Source organism: Ranitomeya imitator, chromosome 1, assembly GCF_032444005.1.
Source record: "Ranitomeya imitator isolate aRanImi1 chromosome 1, aRanImi1.pri, whole genome shotgun sequence".
Taxonomy (NCBI): Eukaryota; Metazoa; Chordata; class Amphibia; order Anura; family Dendrobatidae; genus Ranitomeya; species Ranitomeya imitator.
The window spans coordinates 820,462,588-820,487,446 of record NC_091282.1 but is presented as its reverse complement, the minus strand read 5'-3'; the positions used below and the strand labels follow the sequence as shown (position 1 = coordinate 820,487,446).

The 24,859-nt window shown below is 44.5% G+C and overlaps 1 protein-coding gene across 2 annotated transcripts in view; it reads right to left on the bottom strand.

Annotated features, from left to right (window-relative positions):
• Window positions 1–24,859, bottom strand: part of THOP1 (thimet oligopeptidase 1) — a 94,530-nt gene that overhangs the window by 30,330 nt on the left and 39,341 nt on the right. For both annotated transcript variants that reach the window (XM_069740168.1, XM_069740176.1), the window contains exons 4-10: window positions 8,246–8,353; window positions 7,854–7,956; window positions 6,399–6,559; window positions 5,824–5,959; window positions 1,086–1,452; window positions 340–541; window positions 77–263 (exon numbers count right to left, since the gene is read on the bottom strand). In XM_069740168.1, coding sequence (XP_069596269.1) covers window positions 77–263; window positions 340–541; window positions 1,086–1,452; window positions 5,824–5,959; window positions 6,399–6,559; window positions 7,854–7,956; window positions 8,246–8,353 — 1,264 coding nt within the window. The remainder of the gene's footprint in view (window positions 1–76; window positions 264–339; window positions 542–1,085; window positions 1,453–5,823; window positions 5,960–6,398; window positions 6,560–7,853; window positions 7,957–8,245; window positions 8,354–24,859) is intronic.

Genomic DNA, 24,859 nt, shown 5'->3' with positions numbered 1-24,859 from the left:
GGGTATAATAGCGCTGTGTAATACATAATCACATCACTGACCAGACAATGATATCTTGGGATTTTTATAAGGATACCTGTGTTTGCCAGACGTGATTTCATGAGCTTCTCCAAAGTGTCATCAGGAATGGGGCTTCCAGTCTTGTGATGCTTTGACATGCGCTGTAGAGATTCCCTCTCCCATACCCAATTCTCCAACATCTGGGAAGGCGCTTCAACAAAATCTCTTTCCACGTGGGTTCCACTGAACATTGCGAAATCTGCCTGTGGCATGTAGACTGGTTTAAGGTGCAGCTTGACAAACAGGTATGTCAAACACGAAGAACCAGGTGGCACCTACCTCAGCACAGATCTGATGCATTACATGTCCAAATTCATGGAAGTAGGTCTCTACTTCATCGTGCTGCAGAAGCGATGGTGCATCCAGGGTTGGTTTGGTGAAGTTGGCAACCATAGCGGCAACAGATATCTGTCTGCTTCCATCTGATAGAAGACACCCAGGCTGTAATCCAAAACAAGCTGCGTGGGAATACTTCCCTTCCCTAAAATAGCAGAGAACATTTTTTTTTAAAACAATAAAAAGTGTAATCTGAGTGACAAAGGTTATGAAAACCATGGTGTAGTGCAGGGATGTGCAACCTTTTCTAGTCCCAGAGACACATTGCCATGTTACATCACTCCCAAGAGCAGAAATAAAACTTACCAAAATAATATGCCATAAATGCCTGCTAGATAGTCGCCCATAAAAGTGGAACCTCTGCCTATGGGAATAATAGGAGTTCCCTCCACACACATTTAGCACTTAGGATAGGGGGAAGGCCTTGCACAAATATGGCTCTCCTCATGGGAAACATGTCAAATTACAACGTGGAGATAGGTGGCCATATGTATGAATCATATCTTTCTGAAGTAACAAATGAATCAGGGGACTTGGTTATACTAAAATTCCATTCCACTTTCTTGGTTATGGAAACTAGATACAAACAGCCACACAAAGGCAAGCAATCTGTGACTAGATGGTATGGGGCCACATAGAATGGCATCGCAAACCACTGGGCCACAGATGAAAAGTAAATTATGCCTTACCGAGGATACAAGTCAAGGTAGAATTTCCCAATTAGCTGTCCTGTCTTTACATCTTTCACGGAGTACAAGGACACATCCGGATGCCATATGTGAGCACATTTTTCTTGCTGAAATGTCAGACCCAGCAGTTCTTGGTAAATGGCTAGCAGACCAGCAGTCACAACTTCCATTGGAAAGTATTCCTTGAGAAGGTTCTGATCCACACTGTATGTGGTCTCCTCCACCTGATTCATATAGTATCGCATGTCCCAGGCATTGATCTGCCCATCATACTCAAGTGCTCTCTTTTCACAATCCTTCTTTTTGAGTTCAATCATGACTTCCCTCTCCTTTTCACCCAAAGGCTTTAGTTTTTGGCATAATTCATCTGAAAACAAACATTACATATATCTTAATACAACCCATAGTGTAGCGTAATACATATACATCCTTTAATATAACATAACTAGAAATCAAATGGCTTTATCACATAGTAAGGTTTGGGTTTCAAGCCATTATATTTCAGGTCTTCATGAAGTCTTTTCATCAAGTAATTCCCTAACAAAATTCTCCAAGAGTTGTGCCATTAACAAGCCTGAAAGATCCAGTTTTAAACCGACAGGTCAAGTGGGAATACTACAGTAATATGCAGTCTGTCCTCCTGTCTTTCTCTGCTGTGAGTTCTTCACAAAATGTATCATCACAAATTGCGCTTCAGACTGACACAAAACTGGAAAAGCAGTTACGAGTAGCATCACCACCACTACCACCTACATTACAGCAGCACAAAAGGAAAGCAGTTTCAGCCATCATATTAGTGGGGAGTTAATTATTTCACCATATATACCAGAATCATTTTCAAGTAGTTTAGTAACGCCCTGAACGATGGCCCTTGGCAAAAATAAAAAAAAGGTTCCCCACCCCTGGTCTAGCACAAGCTGCTTTGGTGGCCTCTAGCAGGACAGGAAGCAGAGACATCCCATTCTTTGGTCATCTGACCAATAAGACTTCAGGTGACTGGAACAAGACATCATCGGATATGCTTCTGTGGATACCTCGTAAAAGGCCTCAGCAGTCAAGTGGCCAAAGAACGAAATGTTATTGGCTAGCCAGAAACCATGATAGAGACTTGTGCTGGAGCAAAGTACACGGCGCCTTGCCGACCGCACCCACAACCACAGCGCTTTGCCGACAGCACCCACAACCACAGCGCTTTGCCGACAGCACCCACAACCACGGTGCCTTGCCGACAGCACCCACAACCACGGTGCCTTGGCGACAGCACCCACAGCCACGATGCCTTGCCGACAGCACCCACAGCCACGATGCCTTGCTGACAGCATCCACAACCACAGCGCTTTGCCGACAGCACCCACAACCACGGTGCCTTGCCGACAGCACCCACAGCCACAACGCCTTGCCGACAGCACCAACACCATAGTGCTTTCCAGAGAAACATGCCAAATGAAAAATTCTACCATTCAATAAAAAGTTGTTTGCATAATTGAAAGCTGTTATGGTGTTTTACTTTTCAGACAAAAGATGTTAATGTACAAGTTGCTTTAACAAAACTAAAGCGTATTCAGGTCAAACCCTTCATGAAAGAGTTAATATTGGCCTTCATGACTTGGCCAAATTTGTGAAATCTGACCAATGTCACTTTATGTGGTAATAACTCTGGAACGCTTAAACGGATCCCACTGATACTGAAATTGCTTTTTAGCGACATATTGTACTTCATGTAGGTGGTACAATTTGTTCGATATGAGTATATTTATGAAAATATTGAAAATTTCACAATTTTTAAACTCTGATTTAAGGGCATAAAGATTAAGTCTTTAAGTGATGAGCGAACGTGCTCAGATCAGGTGTTATCCAAGCATGCTCGCGTGCTAACCTAGCATCTTCGGCGTGCTCGAAAAATATGTTCCCCATAGATGCATGTTCAACAGCCGCAACACATGCAGGGATTGCCGATTTACCCTAACATAATTTTCAAGTACGGCGAAGATACTCTGTTAGCACACAAGAATGCTCGGATGACACTATCTGAGCACGTTCACTCATCACTAATAATTATACCACACATTAATAAATAACATTTCCCATAAGTCTACTTTACATCTGCATCATTTTTTGAAACAATTTTTGCTAGGAAGTTAGAGTTCATAGTTGACCAGCAATTTCTCATTTTCTTTCCCCAACAAAATTTACAAAACCATTTTTTTTATGGACATCACATCACATGTGAAGTGACTTTGGGGGCCTACAGGACAGAAAATATGCAAACGTGACACCATTCTAACAACTGCACCCCTCAACGTCCTCGAAACTACATTCAAGAAGTTTATTAACTTTTCATGTGCTTCATAGAAATTATTGGAATGTAGAAGGAAAAATTAACATTTCACTTTTTTTTTAACTTATTTTAGCCCCAAATTTTTTACTTTCATAAGGCTAACCGGAAAAAATTAACCCCAAAATTTGTTGTGTAATTTCTCCCAAGTACGCAGATACCCCATATGTGGGGGGAAAACTACTATTTGGGCACACAATAGGGTTCGGAAGGGAAGGAGCGCCATTTGACTTTTTGAAACCCAAAACAGCTGGATTCAAGATCGGACGCCATGTCCCGTCTGGAAAGCCACTGATGTGCCTAAACAGCGGACACGCCATATATGTGACCTCATTTGGGAAACTAGATCCCTTAAGGATTTTATCCAAGGGTATAGTGAGCATTTTGAGCACACAGATATGACACAGAATTTGATAACATTAGGTCGTCATGTTGAAAAGGTTAATTTTTTTTTTCACACAACTCTTGCTTTAGTCACAAATTTCTGATTTTTTTCACAAATAAACGTAAGTCATATCGAACAAATTTTACCACTAACAAAGTACAATATGTAAAAAAAAAAAAATCTCAGAATCCGTGGGATCCTTTGCAGCGTTCCAGAGTTATTACCACATAAAGTGACACTGGTCAGAAATGTAAAATTTGGCCTGGTCATAAAGGTAAAAACGGATTCGGGGGTGAAAAGGTTACGATATTAGTTACCCTAGTGCTCACACAGCTCTGACAATGTATGCAGGATGCTGTTGTAGTGTGTGCAGTGATTGCAGACAGAACTGGCATGCACAGACACTGGGATGGACGGATAAAGCTCAACGACATAACGCCAGGGGGCCCAATTCCAGAAGATGAAAGTCATATTTTGAAAAGAGCATAACTTTGAATAGCTGTAAATTACAAATATATTTACACATTTCCTGATAAATTAAATGCATCTTTTATGGTGGCACAACCCCTTTAAGAGACCCCATCCTCCAGATGAATTAGGCATCATGAGAAGCCTACACAGAGCACCATAAGTACTTGCCAGTCCCTGCTTCTCAGATGCCTGCCTGCTCACATATATTATATTTTTCAGACTATAAGACGCACCGAACCATAAGACCCATCTAGGTTTTAGAGTAGGAAAATAGGAAACAAAATTGAAGCAAAAAACATGGTCAATTCTGTAGTAATATCCCCCATCTTGGAATGCATGGCCCCCTTGATCCCCATTCCAGTATGCATGGCCCCCTCAATCTCCATTCTACTATGCATGGTCCCCTCAATCCCCACTCTGCTATGCACGGTCCCCTCAACCCACATTCTGCTATGCATGGCCCCCTCAACCAACATTCTGCCATGCATGGCCCCCTCAACCCACATTCTGGTATGCATGGCCCCCTCAATCCCTATTCTGTTATGCATGGTCCCCTCAATCCCCATTCAATAAACCATTCTACTTCCCCTTCCCTGTGCTCCCTCGCAGCGTCCTGTTCCGACACCGGCAGCTGATTTATGCTTGTAAACAGCGCATTGCAGTGACATCATGCGCTGCCCGGTCGATGCAGGAAGCTGGCGGTCGCAACTACTGTGCCCGCTATTAAAGATCAGTGAATATTCACTACTCTCCACTCCCATTGGAGTGGAGAGCAGTGAATATTCATTCCCTTAAGTAGCAGGCACACTTAAGAGCCCAGTTGCTGCATGAAGCCGGTGGCTGCGGCTAACAGTGTGTACGCTATTAAAGATAAATGAATATTCACTGCTCTCCACTCCCATGGGCGTGGAGAACAGTGCATATTCATTTCTCTTTAGCAGAGGGCACAGGTGTTCGCCGCGGCAGCCGGCTCCTGCCTCCTGTGACCCGCTGCTGCTACCCCACCTCCCCATCCAAAGCCAAAATAGGTACAACCGGAATTGAAGACGCACCTCCCATTTTCCTCCACATTTTTAGAGAAAAAAAAGTGCGTCTTATAGTCCCAAAACTACGGTAGCTAACCTGTCAAACATTTTTCTGTCCATGTTTGGGGGACCCAGGCTGTGCATCCTTGCTACAACCAGTAACACAGACTGGCCACGGTCTGTTCATAGCTGTGCACTAGCAAACAATGTCCCACACTGTAGGATGTATTGTGAATCTACAGCACTTGCTCTGTGTCCTAATGATCAGCGGCACAGATCTTGGCCTGTCCTTACTGCCATTTAACAATCTGCAATGCAAGTTATATATACACATGATATATAGCTTTCCATGTAAACTTTAGTAAGGACAACACTATTATTGTTAGTTATAAAGTGTTCTAATGAAATGGAAGAGTTCAGATTCATTTCAAAATATGGGATTCATCTCGTCCCATTGCAGATCAAACTCTATTTTAAAGGAAAAATTGGGACGGGGAGGGGGGCAAGTTTTTATTGCCTTACCTAGAAATCCTGCCACCATTTTGCTGCTCTTTGCCATGTTCATTTCCAATATGAAGTCAGCATGAGTGTCGAACCCAAGTAAACTGCTCTTCTCTTCACGAAGCTTTACTAGTTCTCGAAGAAGATTATTGTTCTCCTATTGAAGTCAATTACAACAATATTACCAAGATGCCAATGTGAAGACTACACTGTCCATGAAGATTAGAGGGGTAGTCCCATCTCCAAGATCCTATCGAAATATGTAGTAGGTGTAATAATAATAGCAATAATAGCAATTAGCTTATCAGAAGAACCTTACTACATTTCTATATTGCCTACTCCATGTGAAGGCCATTGAAGTAGCTTAGGCATCAATGGTTACAACCACTCATATAGTGACAGTAAGTTGCTAGTGGTCGTATCTATGGATACCCAATCTACTGCAATGCCCTGCACATGGGATAAGTGACATAACGAATCAGAATAACTACACATTTCTAATTGGACGTATTTGCTATTATTATTATTACACCTACTGCATACTGGGATATGATTTTGGAGATGGGAATACCCCTTTAAGCAGGAAATGTTCATACCTCCTTGCAGCGAGAGTTGAAAGCCAACTCCAGCTTTTGCCTAGTCTCCGGAACAAAACATTTTTTCATCAAAGGGAAATAATGAGGATATTTTAAGGTGACTTTTAATTTACCATCCTCTGCTTTCTCCAGAGAGTTCAAGAAATCATCAGGAAGGCCTCCTGTAAGTCAGTGAAGCAATATAAATTGAGTGCTACCAAGGAAAGAAAAAAGTCCTTACAGAAAAGCTAAAGAGATTCTACAAAATCTAGTATAAAACCACAGGTAAATTAGGCAAATTGTTCTCTACAAGAACAGATATATAATGATGTCATTTACTTTAGAACATTGATTACCAAGAACTTTTCATAAGTATTCTTAATAGCCCAGTACCTGATGTGTCCATTGCCATAAGCATCTGAAACATGACTATTGTCACTCGGCTTTAGTGTTAAAGTATTAAACATTCAATAGCACTTCTAACATTTTCTCTTTCCTTATACTATCAATACAAATACGACAATTGACGACCAAGCACTCATTAAGCTCTCCCAACTACCCCATACAGATGAACGAAATTGGTTGAGCATTCATGCATTTTTATTGGGAGTGTGAAGAAAGCAGCTGCCAAAAGCTCTGGCAGTGGATCATCTCTTGAAGGACATGCCCATCCGTAATTTCCCCTGACATCTGTCGAGAGAACTGAAAGGCCCCCATACACAGACTATGTACCCATCCAGCTAATATTGGCTTGATCATGATGACATTAGTCTAATGAATATGGGGGACTTTACTTACTAGTGCACCAGAGCTGCTCTTTCCAATGAATCTTGGGATTGGAACTTCCAACAAGTCGAAACAGGACCATAGTGTAGCGACTAAAAGGGACCTAGTAAAACTTGTGCAATGCTCGATGAGGACGTGTTACTTCTATTTTTATTACTAGTCTGTGCTCTTCAAAAAAAATATTTTTTTCCCCCCCGAACACGTTTAATACACTATTGGAATCTTATTCAAACGGTGCGAAAAATCTAAATACTTTCGGATACAAGTTTGCACTCTGGCCAAAATGCATGGAACCAGATCATGAATGTGTCCAGAAGTCGAGTAAAGAAAACGCCCAACCTGTAACAAGCTGTCAGTCATCTGCATGATGACACATACAAGGACAGTGGGCCACTCTTCAGATGCTGGCCTATATCAGATGTAGACACAGAAGTGTCCTCATTGTCTACAGCTGTGATCTATCAAGTTCAGTTAGCTGCAGAGCTCATGCCATTAAACTGCCCTACGCGTTAGTAGAGATGAAGGCGCTGTGCACTGCCAGGCGCTGGTACCGCAGTTTTGCTTCCAAATCCTCTGACAAAATGTGGGCACTGTAGAAACGATCCCTCCTTTCATTGTGTGCAGTCACATTACATTGGCTGAATTGTGAATGATGCATTTCTGATCATTTTATACACACTTGGGACTCACCTAGTTCCTCCCTGGAAAACATTAGAAATGTAATATCTTCATTCAAATTTTTACTGAAATCAATGGATAGTGTACTAATCTTTTTTTTAATGTCCTTAATTTTCTGAAAAAAAAAAAAAATTAAAAATAAAGTGGTGAGAAAAACATTTTTTACTGAGACATCTGCCATGTTATAAACATTTTATGCTTAATTTGATTTTTTGTATTTTAGTGTTCCCCTGCATTATTTAATTCCTTAATGACCACATATTTACAGCGTGTGGTTACAGCAGATATATAGAGCAGGCTCAGGAACTGACCCCGCATCATCCCAGGCAGATGGCAGCTGTTACATAGCCACAATCTTCTTATAGCTGCAGCGGCCAGGGCAAAGGAAAGGCAAGAAATCTTACCTGTTGCTTCTCTGGGGAAAGGTTTAAGCCATTCCTCTGACCTAATTTAATGAGCCTTTCCAAGAACCTCTTTGCCTCTGGTTTCAAAGTATCAGGAGGTAACAGGGTCTGTGAAAATACATCAGATGTCATGTATACAATTCTGGAAATCATGGGACAAAAATGCCTGCAATAAGTCTGCCACATGTGAATATAGCCTTCAACCAATGCAGAATCAGTAGATTATTCACGTATGATGATTATTCTAAGATCACAGAATAAAAATGAAAGAAGATTGTGTGTACGGAGATGGCTTTATGGACGTCTTAATATCACAGCTGCCAAAATAGATTTTGTGACTGGCATTTACACACCATTTTATTATTAGGGTATATATGTTGTATATTTATTGCTATAGTCTTTGTTATTGCATTAGAGCAGTCCTAATGAGTTATTCCAGAATCTACTGAGCGCTTGGGGGCCAACCACTGGAAGCCCCCGCAGTCCCAAGAGCGGGATTCAGGTACCTGCAAACTAAGCTCAGCAGAGGCCTGTATAGAAAAGTGCAGAGGTGCAGATGCTCAACCCCCGTTCCAATTGTTGTCTATACGGCTGAAGTAAACAGCCAAATAATGTCATATCACTGTAGAAAAAAGGTTTATGTCTCATCATGTTATTTCATATTGGAGCTATTCACGGTATTGCACTGCCACTCCAGGAAGAACCGCTGACCCACGGTGAAATCAATTTAGGATAAATTCTAAGTGTTGGCAACTTAATAAAATCTTCAAGTCTGTATTTCAAAACATAAAAATTCATGATGGTAGGTGTTTTTGGCATGAACTGCCCTTGATCACTGAGTATAGGAGGAACCACATAACAAGAAATTTAAAAACGCACTGACCAATCATGAAACAGCAAAAACACACGGATATAGAATAATTAGTATCATTTCTACTATTCATTCCCTGCGGCTGTTTAGTGTCTAATGAATGAATGCATTAATACCTTGTGTCATCGACCTTATTTGTTCTATGAGCATATTGGCACATATTACCATACATTTCGCTCCTGCACATGACATTCATTAATTGCGACACCAAGTATGGGGTGTGCGGTGATCAGTGTAAGGCATGCAGCATTAACCCCTTCAAGTCGCGGCCCTTTTTCGTTTTTGCGTTTTCATTTTTCACTTCCCTCCTTCCCAGAGTCATAACATTTTTATTTTTCCGTCAATTTGGCCACGTGAGGGCTTATTTTTTGCGGGACGAGTTGTACTTTTGAACGACACCATTGGTTTTACCATGTCTTGTACTAGAAAACGGGAAAAAAATTCCAAGTGCGGTGAAATTGCAAAAAAAGTGCAATCCCACACTTGTTTTTTGTTTGGCTTTTTTGCTAGGTTCATTAAATGCTAAAACTAACCTGCCATTGTGATTCTCTAGGTCAGTACGAGTTCATAGACATCTAACATGACTAGGTTATTTTTTATCCAAGTGGTGAAAAAAAATTCCAAACACTGCTTTAACCCCTTCAAGACCCAGCCTATTTTGACCTTAAAGACCTTGCCGTTTTTTGCAATTCTGACCAGTGTCCCTTTATGAGGTAATAACTCAGGAACGCTTCAACGGATCCTAGCGGTTCTGAGATTGTTTTTTCGTGACATATTGGGCTTCATGTTAGTGGTAAATTTAGGTCAATAAATTCTGCATTTATTTGTGATAAACACGGAAATTTGGCGAAAATTTTGAAAATTTCGCAATTTTCACATTTTGAATTTTTATTCTGTTAAACCAGAGAGATATGTGACACAAAATAGTTAATAAATAACATTTCCCACATGTTTACTTTACATCAGCACAATTTTGGAAACAAAATTTTTTTTTGTTAGGAAGTTATAAGGGTTTAAATTCGACCAGCGATTTGTCATTTTTACAACGAAATTTACAAAACCATTTTTTTTAGGGACCACCTCACATTTGAAGTCAGTTTGAGGGGTCTATTTGGCTGAAAATACCCAAAAGTGACACCATTCTAAAAACTGCACCCCTCAAGGTACTCAAAACCACATTCAAGAAGTTTATTAACCCTTCAGGTGCTTCACAGCAGCAGAAGCAACATGGAAGGAAAAAATGAACATTTAACTTTTTAGTCACAAAAATTATCTTTTAGCAACAATTTTTTTATTTTCCCAATGGTAAAAGGAGAAACTGAACCACAAAAATTGTTGTCCAATTTGTCCTGAGTACGCTGATACCTCATATGTGGGGGTAAACCACTGTTTTGGCGCACGGCAGGGCTTGGAAGGGAAGGAGCGCCATTTGACTTTTTGAATGAAAAATTATTTCCATCGTTAGCGGACACCATGTCGCGTTTGGATAGCTCCTGTGTGCCTAAACATTGGCGCTCCCCCACAAGTGACCCCATTTTGGAAACTAGACCCCCCAAGGAACTAATTTAGATGCCTAGTGAGCACTTTAAACCCTCAGGTGCTTCACAAATTGATCTGTAAAAATGAAAAAGTAATTTTTTTTCACAAAAAAATTCTTTTCGCCTCAATTTTTTCATTTTCACATGGGCAGTAGGATAAAATGGATCATAAAATTTGTTGGGCAATTTCTCCCGAGTACGCCGATACCTCATATGTGGGGGTAAACCACTGTTTGGGCACTCGGCAGGGCTCGGAAGAGAAGGCGCGCCATTTGACTTTTTGAATGGAAAATTAGCTCCAATTGTTAGCGGACACCATGTCGCGTTTGGAGAGCCCCTGTGTGCCTAAACATTGGAGCTCCCGCACAAGTGACCCCATTTTGGAAACTAGACCCCCCAGGGAACTTATCTAGATGCATATTGAGCACTTTAAACCCCCAGGTGCTTCACAGAAGTTTATAACGCAGAGCCATGAAAATAAAAAATAATTTTTCTTTCCTCAAAAATGATTTTTTAGCCTGGAATTTCCTATTTTGCCAAGGATAATAGGAGAAATTGGACCCCAAATATTGTTGTCCAGTTTGTCCTGAGTACGCTGATACCCCATATATGGGGGTAAACCACTGTTTGGGCGCACGGCAGGGCTCGGAAGGGATGGCACGCCATTTGGCTTTTTAAATGGAAAATTAGCTCCAATCATTAGCGGACACCATGTCACGTTTGGAGAGCCCCTGTGTGCCTAAACATTGGAGATCCCCCAGAAATGACACCATTTTAGAAACTAGACCCCCAAAGGAACTAATCTAGATGTGTGGTGAGGACTTTGAACCCCCAAGTGCTTCACAGAAGTTTATAACGCAGAGCCATGAAAATAAAAAAAAAAATTATTTTCTCAAAAATGATCTTTTAGCCTGCAATTTTTTATTTTCCCAAGGGTAACAGGAGAAATTTGACCCCAAAAGTTGTTGTCCAGTTTCTCCTGAGTACGCTGATACCCCATATGTGGGGGTAAATCACTGTTTGGGCACATGCCGGGGCTCGGAAGTGAAGTAGTGACGTTTTGAAATGCAGACTTTGATGGAATGCTCTGTGGGCGTCACGTTGCGTTTGCAGAGCCCCTGATGTGGCTTAACAGTAGAAACCCCCCACAAGTGACCCCATTTTGGAAACTAGACCCCCCAAAGGAACTTATCTAGATGTGTGGTGAGCACTTTGAACCCCCAAGTGCTTCATAGAAGTTTATAATGCAGAGCCGTGAAAATAATAAATACGTTTTCTTTCCTCAAAAATAATTATTTAGCCCAGAATTTTTTAATTTTCCCAAGGGTAACAGGAGAAATTTGACCCCAATATTTGTTGTCCAGTTTCTCCTGAGTACGGTGATACCCCATATGTGGGGGTAAACTACTGTTTGGGCACATGCCGGGGCTTGGAATTGAAGTAGTGACGTTTTGAAATGCAGACTTTGATGGAATGCTCTGCGGGCGTCACGTTGCGTTTGCAGAGCCCCTGATGTGCCTAAACAGTAGAAACCCCCCACAAGTGACCCCATTTTGGAAACTAGACCCTGAAAGGAACTTATCTAGATGTGTGGTGAGCACTTTGAACCCCCAAGTGCTTCATAGAAGTTTATAATGCAGAGCCGTGAAAATAAAAAATCATTTTTCTTTCCTCAAAAATTATGTTTTAGCAAGCATTTTTTTAGATTCACAAGGGTAACAGGAGAAATTGGACCCCAGTAATTGTTGCGCAGTTTGTCCTGAGTATGCTGGTACCCCATATGTGGGGGTAAACCACTGTTTGGGCACACGTCAGGGCTCGGAAGTGAGGGAGCACCATTTGACTTTTTGAATACGAGATTGGCTGGAATCAATGGTGGCGCCATGTTGCGTTTGGAGACCCCTGATGTGCCTAAACAGTGGTAACCCCTCAATTCTAACTCCAACACTAACCCCAACACACCCCTAACCCTAATCCCAACTGTAGCCATAATCCTAATCACAACCCTAACCCCAACACACCCCTAACCACAACACTAACCCCAACACACCCCTAACCCTAACCACAACCCTAATTCCAACCCTAACCCTAACCCTAACCCTAAGGCTATGTGCCCACGTTGCGGATTCGTGTGAGATATTTCCGCACCATTTTTGAAAAATCTGCGGGTAAAAGGCACTGTGTTTTACCTGCGGATTTTCCGCGGATTTCCAGTGTTTTTTGTGCGGATTTCACCTGCGGATTCCTATTGAGGAACAGGTGTAAAACGCCGCGGAATCCGCACAAAGAATTGACATGCTGCGGAAAATACAACGCAGCGTTCCCGCGCGGTATTTTCCGCACCATGGGCACAGCGGATTTGGTTTTTCATATGTTTACATGGTACTGTAAACCTGATGGAACACTGCTGCGAATCCGCAGCCAAATCCGCACCGTGTGCACATAGCCTAATTCTAAAGGTATGTGCACACGCTGCGGAAAACGCTGCGGATCCGCAGCAGTTTCCCATGAGTGTACAGTTCAATGTAAACCTATGGGAAACAAAAATCGCTGTACACATGCTGCGGAAAAACTGCACGGAAACGCAGCGGTTTACATTCCGCAGCATGTCACTTCTTTGTGCGGATTCCGCAGCGGTTTTACAACTGCTCCAATAGAAAATCGCAATTGTAAAACCGCAGTGAAATGCGCAGAAAAAAACGCGGTAAATCCGCCATAAATCCGCAGCGGTTTAGCACTGCGGATTTATCAAATCCGCAGCGGAAAAATCCGCAGAGGACCAGAATACGTGTGCACATTCCTAACCCTAACCCTAGCCCTAACCCTACCCCTAACCCTACCCCTAACCCTATTCTAACATTAGTGGAAAAAAAAAATTTCTTTATTTTTTTATTGTCCCTACCTATGGGGGTGACAAAGGGGGGGGGTCATTTATTATTTTTTTTATTTTGATCACTGAGATAGATTATATCTCAGTGATCAAAATGCACTTTGGAACGAATCTGCCGGACGGCAGATTCGGCGGGCGCACTGCGCATGCGCCCGCCATTTTGGAAGATGGCGGCGCCCGGGAGAAGACGGACGGGACCACGGCTGGATCGGTAAGTATGATAGGGTGGGGGGGGACCACGGGGGGGGGGGGGGATCGGAGCACGGGGGGGGGAATCGGAGCGCGGGAGGGGTGGAACGGAGCGCGGGGGGCGTGGAACGGAGCACGGGGGGGCTGGAATGGAGCACGGGGGGGTGGAACGGAGCACGGGGGGGGGTGGATCGGAGTGCAGGGGGGGTGATTGGAGCACGGGGGGGTGATTGGAGCACGGGGGGAGCGGACACGAGCACGGGGGGGAGCGGAGCACTGGACGGAGGGGAGCCGGAGCAGTGTACCGGCCAGATCGGGGGGGTGGGGGGGCGATCGGAGGGGTGGGGTGGGGGCACACTAGTATTTTCAGCCATGGCCGATGATATTGCAGCATCGGCCATGGCTGGATTGTAATATTTCACCCGTTATAATGGGTGAAATATTGCAAATCGCTCTGATTGGCAGTTTCACTTTCAACAGCCAATCAGAGCGATCGTAGCCACGAGGGGGTGAAGCCACCCCCCCTGGGCTAAACTACCACTCCCCCTGTCCCTGCAGATCGGGTGAAATGGGAGTTAACCCTTTCACCCGGCCTGCAGGGACGCGATCTTTCTATGACGCCGCATAGGCGTCATGGGTCGGATTGGCACCGACTTTCATGACGCCTACGTGGCGTCAAAGGTCGGGAAGGGGTAAAAAAAAAAAAAAAAAAAAAAAAGGGCCATTTTCCGATACCCGAAGCGTCTCCATTTTTCGTGATCTGGGGTCGTTTGAGGGCTTATTTTTTGCGTGCTGAGCTGACGTTTTTAATGATACCATTTCGGTGCAGATACGTTCTTTTGATCGCCCGTTATTGCATTTTAATATATTGCATTTTATATTTTTTTATATTTTTTTCATATTTTTAAAAACATTTTTTTTTTTTTCCACTTGTGCCATGCTTCAATAGCCTCCATGGGAGGCTAGAAGCTGGCATAGCCTGATCGGCTCTGCTACATAGCAGCGATCATCAGATCGCTGCTATGTAGCTGAAATGCAGGGGTGCTGTGAGCGCCGACCACAGGGGGGGCGCTCACAGCAGGCCGGCATCAGTAACCATAGAGGTCTCAAGGACCTCTATGGTTACCTTCCTGATGCATCGCCGACCCCCGATCATGTGACGGGGGTCGGCGATGACATCATTTCCAGCCGCCCGGCCGGAAGCCGGTTAAATGCCGCTGTCTGAGTTTGACAGCGGCATTTAACAGGTTAATAGCGGCAGGTGAATAGCGATTTCACCCGCCGCTGTTGCGCACATGTCAGCTGTACAAAACAGCTGACATGTCGCGACTTTGATGTGGGCTCGCCGCCGGGGCCCACATCAAAGGGGGTGACACGGCATGCGCAGTAATAGTACGGCACATGTCGTGAAAGGGTTAAATATAAGCACTATTTAGAAGCTTAAGAAATCGATTTTTCTTTTTTTTTTTTAACACTTACAGAATACTAATCATAAAAACAAAACATTCAAGAGTTTCCAAACATTTTCTAGAGGTACATGGCAGAAACATCAAAGATCTTAACTTTTTGGAATTAAAAGGGTTAATTGCCCAGATAGAGGTGGTAATTGGAGGGAAAAAAAAAACACCTTTTGAATCTCGGGAAATGGAATTAAGACACCAAACAGCCGCGGAGAATTAATTTTAGAAACGACACTATGTTCATTCATTTGTATAACCTATAAATTGTTTATATGTAATTATTTGGCATCCGTGTGTTTTTGCTGTTTCGTGATTGGTCAGTGCTCTTTTTTTTTTTTTTTTTTTAAATGACTTATGTGGTTCCTGCTATACTCAGTGATCAAGGGCAGTTCATGCCAGAAACGTGTCTGAGTGGTATTACACAGAACATCATGAATTTTTATGTTTTGAAATAAAGAAAGACTTGAAGATTTTATTACCGGTAAGTTGCTGGAATTTTCCATCCGCCAAGTAATGTACTCTTCTTTCTTTTGCAGTCCCATAGACCATTAATAAAGCAGCCGTCAGGTGCATTCAAAATGGGCTTCTGTCAGGCCTGGTTCCCAGGAGACTCATCCTTGGGACCTCCAGCAATCAGCAAGTTTACTCTATACTTTCGATAGGGCATAATGTATGATTCTTGGAACGGCCTTTTAACCCCTTCAAGACCCAGCCTATTTTGACCTTAAAGACCTTGCCGTTTTTTGCAATTCTGACCAGTGTCCCTTTATGAAGTAATAACTCAGGAACGCTTCAACGGATCCTAGCGGTTCTGAGATTGTTTTTTCGTGACATATTGGGCTTCATGTTAGTGGTAAATTTAGGTCAATAAATTCTGCATTTATTTGTGATAAACACGGAAATTTGGCGAAAATTTTGAAAATTTCACAATTTTCACATTTTGAATTTTTATTCTGTTAAACCAGAGAGATATGTGACACAAAATAGTTAATAAATAACATTTCCCACATGTTTACTTTACATCAGCACAATTTTGGAAACAAAATTTTTTTTTGTTAGGAAGTTATAAGGGTTAAAATTCGACCAGCGATTTGTCATTTTTACAACGAAATTTACAAAACCATTTTTTTAGGGACCACCTCACATTTGAAGTCAGTTTGAGGGGTCTATATGGCTGAAAATACCCAAAAGTGACACCATTCTAAAAACTGCACCCCTCAAGGTACTCAAAACCACATTCCAGAAGTTTATTAACCCTTCAGGTGCTTCACAGAAGCAGAAGCAACATGGAAGGAAAAAATGAACATTTAACTTTTTAGTCACAAAAATTATCTTTTAGCAACAATTTTTTTATTTTCCCAATGGTAAAAGGAGAAACTGAACCACGAAAGTTGTTGTCCAATTTGTCCTGAGTACGCCGATACCTCATATGTGGGGGTAAACCACTGTTTTGGCGCACGGCAGGGCTTGGAAGGGAAGGAGCGCCATTTGACTTTTTGAATCAAAAATTGGCTCCACTCTTTAGCGGACACCATGTCACGTTTGGAGAGCCCCCGTGTGCCTAAAAATTGGAGCTCCCCCACAAGTGACCCCATTTTGGAAACTAGACGCCCCAAGGAACTTATCTAGATGCATAGTGAGCACTTTGAACCCCCAGGTGCTTCACAAATTGATCCGTAAAAATGAAAAAGTACTTTTTTTTCGCAAAAAAATTCTTTTAGCCTCAATTTTTTCATTTTCACATGGGCAACAGGATAAAATGGATCCTAAAATGTGTTGGGCAATTTCTCCTGAGTACACCAATACCTCACATGTGGAGGTAAACCACTGTTTGGGCACATGGTAAGGCTCGGAAGGGAAGGAGCGCCATTTGACTTTTTGAATGAAAAATTATTTCCATCGTTAGCGGACACCATGTTGCGTTTGGATAGCTCCTGTGTGCCTAAACATTGGCGCTCCCCCACAAGTGACCCCATTTTGGAAACTAGACCCCCCAAGGAACTAATTTGGATGCCTAGTGAGCACTTTAAACCCTCAGGTGCTTCACAAATTGATCTGTAAAAATGAAAAAGTAATTTTTTTTCACAAAAAAATTCTTTTCGCCTCAATTTTTTCATTTTCACATGGGCAGTAGGATAAAATGGATCATAAAATTTGTTGGGCAATTTCTCCCGAGTACGCCGATACCTCATATGTGGGGGTAAACCACTGTTTGGGCACTCGGCAGGGCTCGGAAGAGAAGGCGCGCCATTTGACTTTTTGAATGGAAAATTAGCTCCAATTGTTAGCGGACACCATGTCGCGTTTGGAGAGCCCCTGTGTGCCTAAACATTGGAGCTCCCCCACAAGTGACCCCATTTTGGAAACTAGACCCCCCAAGGAACTTATCTAGATGCATATTGAGCACTTTAAACCCCCAGGTGCTTCACAGAAGTTTATAACGCAGAGCCATGAAAATAAAAAATAATTTTTCTTTCCTCAAAAATGATTTTTTAGCCTGGAATTTCCTATTTTGCCAAGGATAATAGGAGAAATTGGACCCCAAATATTGTTGTCCAGTTTGTCCTGAGTACGCTGATACCCCATATGTGGGGGTAAACCACTGTTTGGGCGCACGGCAGGGCTCGGAAGGGATGGCACGCCATTTGGCTTTTTAAATGGAAAATTAGCTCCAATCATTAGCGGACACCATGTCACGTTTGGAGAGCCCCTGTGTGCCTAAACATTGGAGATCCCCCAGAAATGACACCATTTTAGAAACTAGACCCCCAAAGGAACTAATCTAGATGTGTGGTGAGGACTTTGAACCCCCAAGTGCTTCACAGAAGTTTATAATGCAGAGCCATGAAAATAAAAAAAAAAATTATTTTCTCAAAAATGATCTTTTAGCCTGCAATTTTTTTATTTTCCCAAGGGTAACAGGAGAAATTTGACCCCAAAAGTTGTTGTCCAGTTTCTCCTGAGTACGCTGATACCCCATATGTGGGGGTAAACCACTGTTTGGGCACACGTCGGGGCTCAGAAGGGAAGTAGTGACTTTTGAAATGCAGACTTTGATGGAATGCTCTGTGGGCGTCACGTTGCATTTGCAGAGCCCCTGATGTGGCTTAACAGTAGAAACCCCCCACAAGTGACCCCATTTTGGAAACTAGACCCCCAAAGGAACTTATCTAGATGTGTGGTGAGCACTTTGAACCCCCAAGTGCTTCATAGAAGTTTATAATGCAGAGCCGTGAAAATAATAAATACGTTTTCTTTCCTCAAAAATAATTATTTAGCCCAGAATTTTTTATTTTCCCAAGGGTTACAGGAGAAATTGGACCCCAAAAGTTGTTGTCCAGTTTCTCCTGAGTACGCTGATACCCCATATGTGGGGGTAAACCACTGTTTGGGCACACGTCGGGGCTCAGAAGGGAAGTAGTGACTTTTGAAATGCAGACTTTGATGGAATGGTCTGCGGGTGTCACGTTGCGTTTGCAGAGCCCCTGGTGTGCCTAAACAGTAGAAACCCCCCACAAGTGACCCCATTTTAGAAACTAGACCCCCCAAGGAACTTATCTAGATATGTGGTGAGCACTTTGAACCCCCAAGTGCTTCACAGACGTTTACAACGCAGAGCCGTGAAAATAAAAAATCATTTTTCTTTCCTCAAAAATTATGTTTTAGCAAGCATTTTTTTAGATTCACAAGGGTAACAGGAGAAATTGGACCCCAGTAATTGTTGCGCAGTTTGTCCTGAGTATGCTGGTACCCCATATGTGGGGGTAAACCACTGTTTGGGCACACGTCAGGGCTCGGAAGTGAGGGAGCACCATTTGACTTTTTGAATACGAGATTGGCTGGAATCAATGGTGGCGCCATGTTGCGTTTGGAGACCCCTGATGTGCCTAAACAGTGGAAACCCCTCAATTCTAACTCCAACACTAACCCCCCCACACCCCTAACCCTAATCCCAACTGTAGCCATAACCCTAATCACAACCCTAACCCCAACACACCCCTAACCACAACACTAACCCCAACACACCCCTAACCCTAACCACAACCCTAATTCCAACCCTAACCCTAAGGCTATGTGCCCACGTTGCGGATTCGTGTGAGATATTTCCGCACCATTTTTGAAAAATCTGCGGGTAAAAGGCACTGTGTTTTACCTGCGGATTTTCCGCGGATTTCCAGTGTTTTTTGTGCGGATTTCACCTGCGGATTCCTATTGAGGAACAGGTGTAAAACGCTGCGGAATCCGCACAAAGAATTGACATGCTGCGGAAAATACAATGCAGCGTTTCCGCGCGGTATTTTCCGCACCATGGGCACAGCGGATTTGGTTTTTCATATGTTTACATGGTACTGTAAACCTGATGGAACACTGCTGCGAATCCGCAGCCAAATCCGCACCGTGTGCACATGGCCTAATTCTAAAGGTATGTGCACACGCTGCGGAAAACGCTGCGGATCCGCAGCAGTTTCCCATGAGTGTACATTTCAATGTAAACCTATGGGAAACAAAAATCGCTGTGCACATGCTGCGGAAAAACTGCACGGAAACGCAGCGGTTTACATTCCGCAGCATGTCACTTCTTTGTGCGGATTCCGCAGCGGTTTTACAACTGCTCCAATAGAAAATCGCAATTGTAAAACCGCAGTGAAATGCGCAGAAAAAAACGCGGTAAATCCGCCATAAATCCGCAGCGGTTTAGCACTGCGGATTTATCAAATCCGCAGCGGAAAAATCCGCAGAGGACCAGAATACGTGTGCACATTCCTAACCCTAACCCTAGCCCTACCCCTAACCCTACCCCTAACCCTACCCCTAACCCTAACCCTATTCTAACATTAGTGGAAAAAAAAAAATTTCTTTATTTTTTTTATTGTCCCTACCTATGGGGGTGACAAAGGGGGGGGGGTCATTTATTATTTTTTTTATTTTGATCACTGAGATAGATTATATCTCAGTGATCAAAATGCACTTTGGAACGAATCTGCCGGCCGGCAGATTCGGCGGGCGCACTGCGCATGCGCCCGCCATTTTGGAAGATGGCGGCGCCCGGGAGAAGACGGACGGGACCACGGCTGGATCGGTAAGTATGATGGGGTGGGGGGGGGGGGGGATCGGAGCACGGGGGGGGGGAATCGGAGCGCGGGAGGGGTGGAACGGAGCGCGGGGGGGCTGGAATGGAGCACGGGGGGGTGGAACGGAGCACGGGGGGGTGGATCGGAGTGCAGGGGGGGTGATTGGAGCACGGGGGGGTGATTGGAGCACGGGGGGAGCGGACACGAGCACGGGGGGGAGCGGAGCACAGGACGGAGGGGAGCCGGAGCAGTGTACCGGCCAGATCGGGGGGGTGGGGGGGGCGATCGGAGGGGTGGGGTGGGGGCACACTAGTATTTCCAGCCATGGCCGATGATATTTCAGCATCGGCCATGGCTGGATTGTAATATTTCACCCGTTATAATGGGTGAAATATTACAAATCGCTCTGATTGGCAGTTTCACTTTCAACAGCCAATCAGAGCGATCGTAGCCACGAGGGGGTGAAGCCACCCCCCCTGGGCTAAACTACCACTCCCCCTGTCCCTGCAGATCGGGTGAAATGGGAGTTAACCCTTTCACCCGATCTGCAGGGACGCGATCTTTCCATGACGCCGCATAGGCGTCATGGGTCGGAATGGCACCGACTTTCATGACGCCTACGTGGCGTCATGGGTCGGGAAGGGGTTAAGAAGGGCAACAATCGTATAACGATCGGTACTTTAACATTATGATGTACTCAACTGCATCCTGTAAAACAGGGATTTTTGTATACTCACCGTAAAATCCTTTTCTCCGAGCCACTCCTTGGGGGACACAGGACTGTGGGGTGTATGCTGTTGCCACTAAGAGGTTGACACTAAGTTAATACAAAGAAAGTTCGCTCCGCCTCTGCAATATACACCCTCCTGCTGGCTCCTAGAGAACCAGTACAGTGCAAAAGCAGTAGGAGAACATTAACAACATATAAGAGTACAACATGACAAACTAAAGAAAAACACCAGCCATTAGGCTAACAGAGTGGGTGCTGTGTCCCCCAATGAGTGGCTCGGAGTAATAGATTTTATGGTGTGTGTGTACACAAAAATCCCTGTTTCTCCTTCGCCTCGTTGGGGGACACATGACCTGGATGGGAAATCAACAGAAAACATCAGGCTTCACCTAACAATTGCCTAGGTGTGCTCCACCGCAGCCTGCAGAATTCTTCTGCCCAGCCCCGCATCAGCTGAAGCTTGAGTATGAACGCTTTGAGAAAGTATGTAGGCTGGACCAAGTCACGGCTTTACAAATCTGCTCCGCCGACGCCTGATGCTGAATAGCCCAGGAAGCACCATCTGAGTGGAGTGCGCTCTGATCCCCACTGGGATAGACTTACCTGTGATGCGGTAGGACTCCTGAATGGTGGAACGAATCCACCTAGCTATTGTGACCTTTGAAGCGGCTAGGCCCTTCCTGTGCCCCTCACGAAGCATGAACAAAGAGAATCTGACCTTCGGAAGGATGCTATCCTCGATGTGTACCTTCTCAGAGCTCTGATTACATCCAGAGTATGGAGAGCCCTTTCCACCCTGTGGACTGGAGTCGGACACGTGCGTTTTGCGGTGAGAAAGCGGCGTGCAGCGCCGCGAAACGCGCGTCGGGGTCTCTCTCTGGCTGCGCCCTTCCCTCCTCATCCCTCTTGCGGTAAGCCATCTGGTCACTTTTACCCTCTGGCTCTCCTTTACCCTCTTGCCCTCCTTGCTCTTCGGGTACACTGCTTCACCCCTATACATTTGGGATAGATGACGTACGATATTCAGTGCGCCCCTGCTCATATGGGCTCTATTATGTAGTGGTCCTGTCAGAATCCGCCTTCCATTCTGAGCCATAAAGATCTTCTGATCGTGATGGTATTTGCTGCCAATAGAGCCGCATACAAAGAAGCGTGTACCAGGTAATCTCCTGCCTCAGAAATTTGGCTAGCCAGCTGTGCTGTCTCCGGAGCAAGATTACTGCCCTGAATAGAATTAGCCAAGGTCTCCGACCAGGAAACCATTGTTTTAGCTACCCACGCTGCAGCGAAGGAAGGATATAGAGCCGCACCTGTGGCCTCAAAGACAGATCGAGCCAAATTTTCTATCTGGCAGTCAGTGGGATTTTTAATAGATGATCCGTCCGGCTGGGAAAGAAGAGTTTGGGATGCCAGGAGAGAGACTGGTGGGTCTACCAGAGAGGACTTGGCCTAATCTTTTCTCAGATCAGATGAGAAAGGGTACTTCGCCTCAAGCGGTGTTTGTCCTGTAAAGTGCTTATCCAGTTGCTCCCTGTGCCGATTAACTATATCCCGAAACTCCGGGTGAATGTTCTATGAGGATGCTTAGCTTTTTTTAAGCATACAGTGTGATCCGGCACAGAGCCGAAGACTTCATCAACCTTCAGAGTTTGGTTGATGGCCTCTATCAGAGAATTAACAGTCCTCTGAAAGTCTGGTGAATCCGGATCTAAGGAGACGTCCGATTCATATTCAGAATTGAGTTCGTTACCAACGTCTGGAGAGGGAGAAAGAGAAACAAAGCTCACGGTTGCCATGGTACGCGATTGTACTGGTAACGTACTACGCATCTGTTTCCTGGACGCTTGTACGTTTCTAGAATGCGTGAGGCCCCTGCTAGCCAACTGTTCCCGTGTAGGGGGAAGGTCCCTCTGCGTCAGACATGTGAATGCCACGATCCCCTGAAGGAACACTGAAGGATTCAAGAGCTTTGGCCAGAGAAGTCATAGGTTTAAACAGAGACGAGACTCACTCAGAGGGACCAAGGACACTGGGCTCAGTGTCAACGGGGGGCTCCTGAGCGCATTTGGGGTTACAGGCTTTGCAGCGTGGCAAACTCTGAGCTTTTGGAAACGCAGACTGGCAGGAGTTACATGAAGTGAAAAAGACTAAAGAGTCTTATGGGACTTTTTAGGTGCCTGGGGCTGGGACATGATGTACACCTATGTGCCCACTTAATCAGGGTTCCCACAGAGGATAGGATACTGAAAGGGAGAGAGAGAGAGAGAGAGCTAATGGCAGCGCTCCTACCCAGGTCCTGTGTTCCAGCCATGAGAATAACACTTTGCGTCGCTATCCGCGTAAGCAGGAGGCTTCCTGAGCATCCGGAGGCCCTGTCAGCTTGTGACAAGGTGTAGGGAGATGGCCGACGAAATTTCATGGGCAACTCTCGTTCAGAACGAAAAGCGCCAGAAAAGTGGGTGGAGCCGCCGAATAACATAGTGGGGGCGGAGCTTCGGCCTGTACAAAGCTAAAGCCAGGGACTACATTTTTACCCAGGCCCTAAAAACAGAAAAACGCCAAATTCCCCCCCCTCCCCCCAGAAAAGTCTGTTGCCTGTGCACGGACTGCTCAAAGACCCCCCCCTCTCAGCGCTTACCAGGAGTGGTAGGAGACGTCCTTCGGATGAAGCTGCAGGTACCTTCGCTGTAGTGCAGGTACCTCTGTTGTGCAGCTGTCGCTGGAGACTTTTTGGACAATGCAGGGATAAGGTTAAAAACAGTCAATCCCAGGGGTGGGCAGTTAATTTTCCCAAGGGGCCACATGAGGAACTGGGACAGTTATGGAGGGCAGAACCAGTCGGCTGAATTTAATTGAGCTCAATATTTTATTGTTTTTCAAAATACGGTTTTAATTAGATGTGTATACTGGTGAGAATACAGGTTACAATAAGCTTTATGGGAAAATCTACTAGACTATTGATGTCATTTCAGTTATGGAGGCTCGCATCTCCACAAGACAAATTGACGTATTGCGGTCCTGAAAGATGCACCACATGTCAGTGTCCACAGGTGAGCTGCGGGTGTCTGTGGACGCATAGTAAACATGGGATTTCTTGAAATCCCATCCACTATGCTGTAACATCTGGCCGCTGTGGTTTTGACGCTGTGGATGTACGCAACGTCAAACCCGCAGCAATTCCTGACTGTATGCACATACCCTTAGAAAGCCATTCAGTTGCTACAATGACAGCCCAGCGACCGGGAAGAAACTAACTTTATTCCTACCGGCAGCATCTGACATTCAGTCGGAGACGCGGCTTCAGTCACTGCTTAGTACGTGGTGAGCGGCAGATGGAAGCAGTTCAGCCAGGTGAGTACTGATGCGCTGCAAAACAAGCTGTCAAAGATTCGGGACATACTTACACCCGCCGCTCACCATGTACTGAGCAGTGACACTGGCCGTGTATCACCCTGAGGCTGCCGGGAGGATTAAAGCTTGTTTCTTCCCATAGCTGAGCTTTCAATGTGGCTGTACAGTTGTAGAACACTATTAACCTGCAGATTACACCTTTATATTCAGGTTAATAGCGTTTACACATTATGAATTTCAATTACCATATATACATATGCCTTATTTAAAGGGGTCATCCAGGTTGGGGGCTCAAGTCTGCAGTTACTCTATGTAACGGTGTATACACGGTCAGGATTCTCTGTGAGCAGGCAGGTGTCTGACCGCAAGTACGTGATTTGCATTCCTCCAACCACATTTTGGATAGACATGTCCGGCCTCGCTCAATATACTTGCATTAATTGAGGCTGTGTCCATCTAGTGGGAATGTGGTCAGGAGTACACAAATCATATACCTGAATCACACAACTGCCT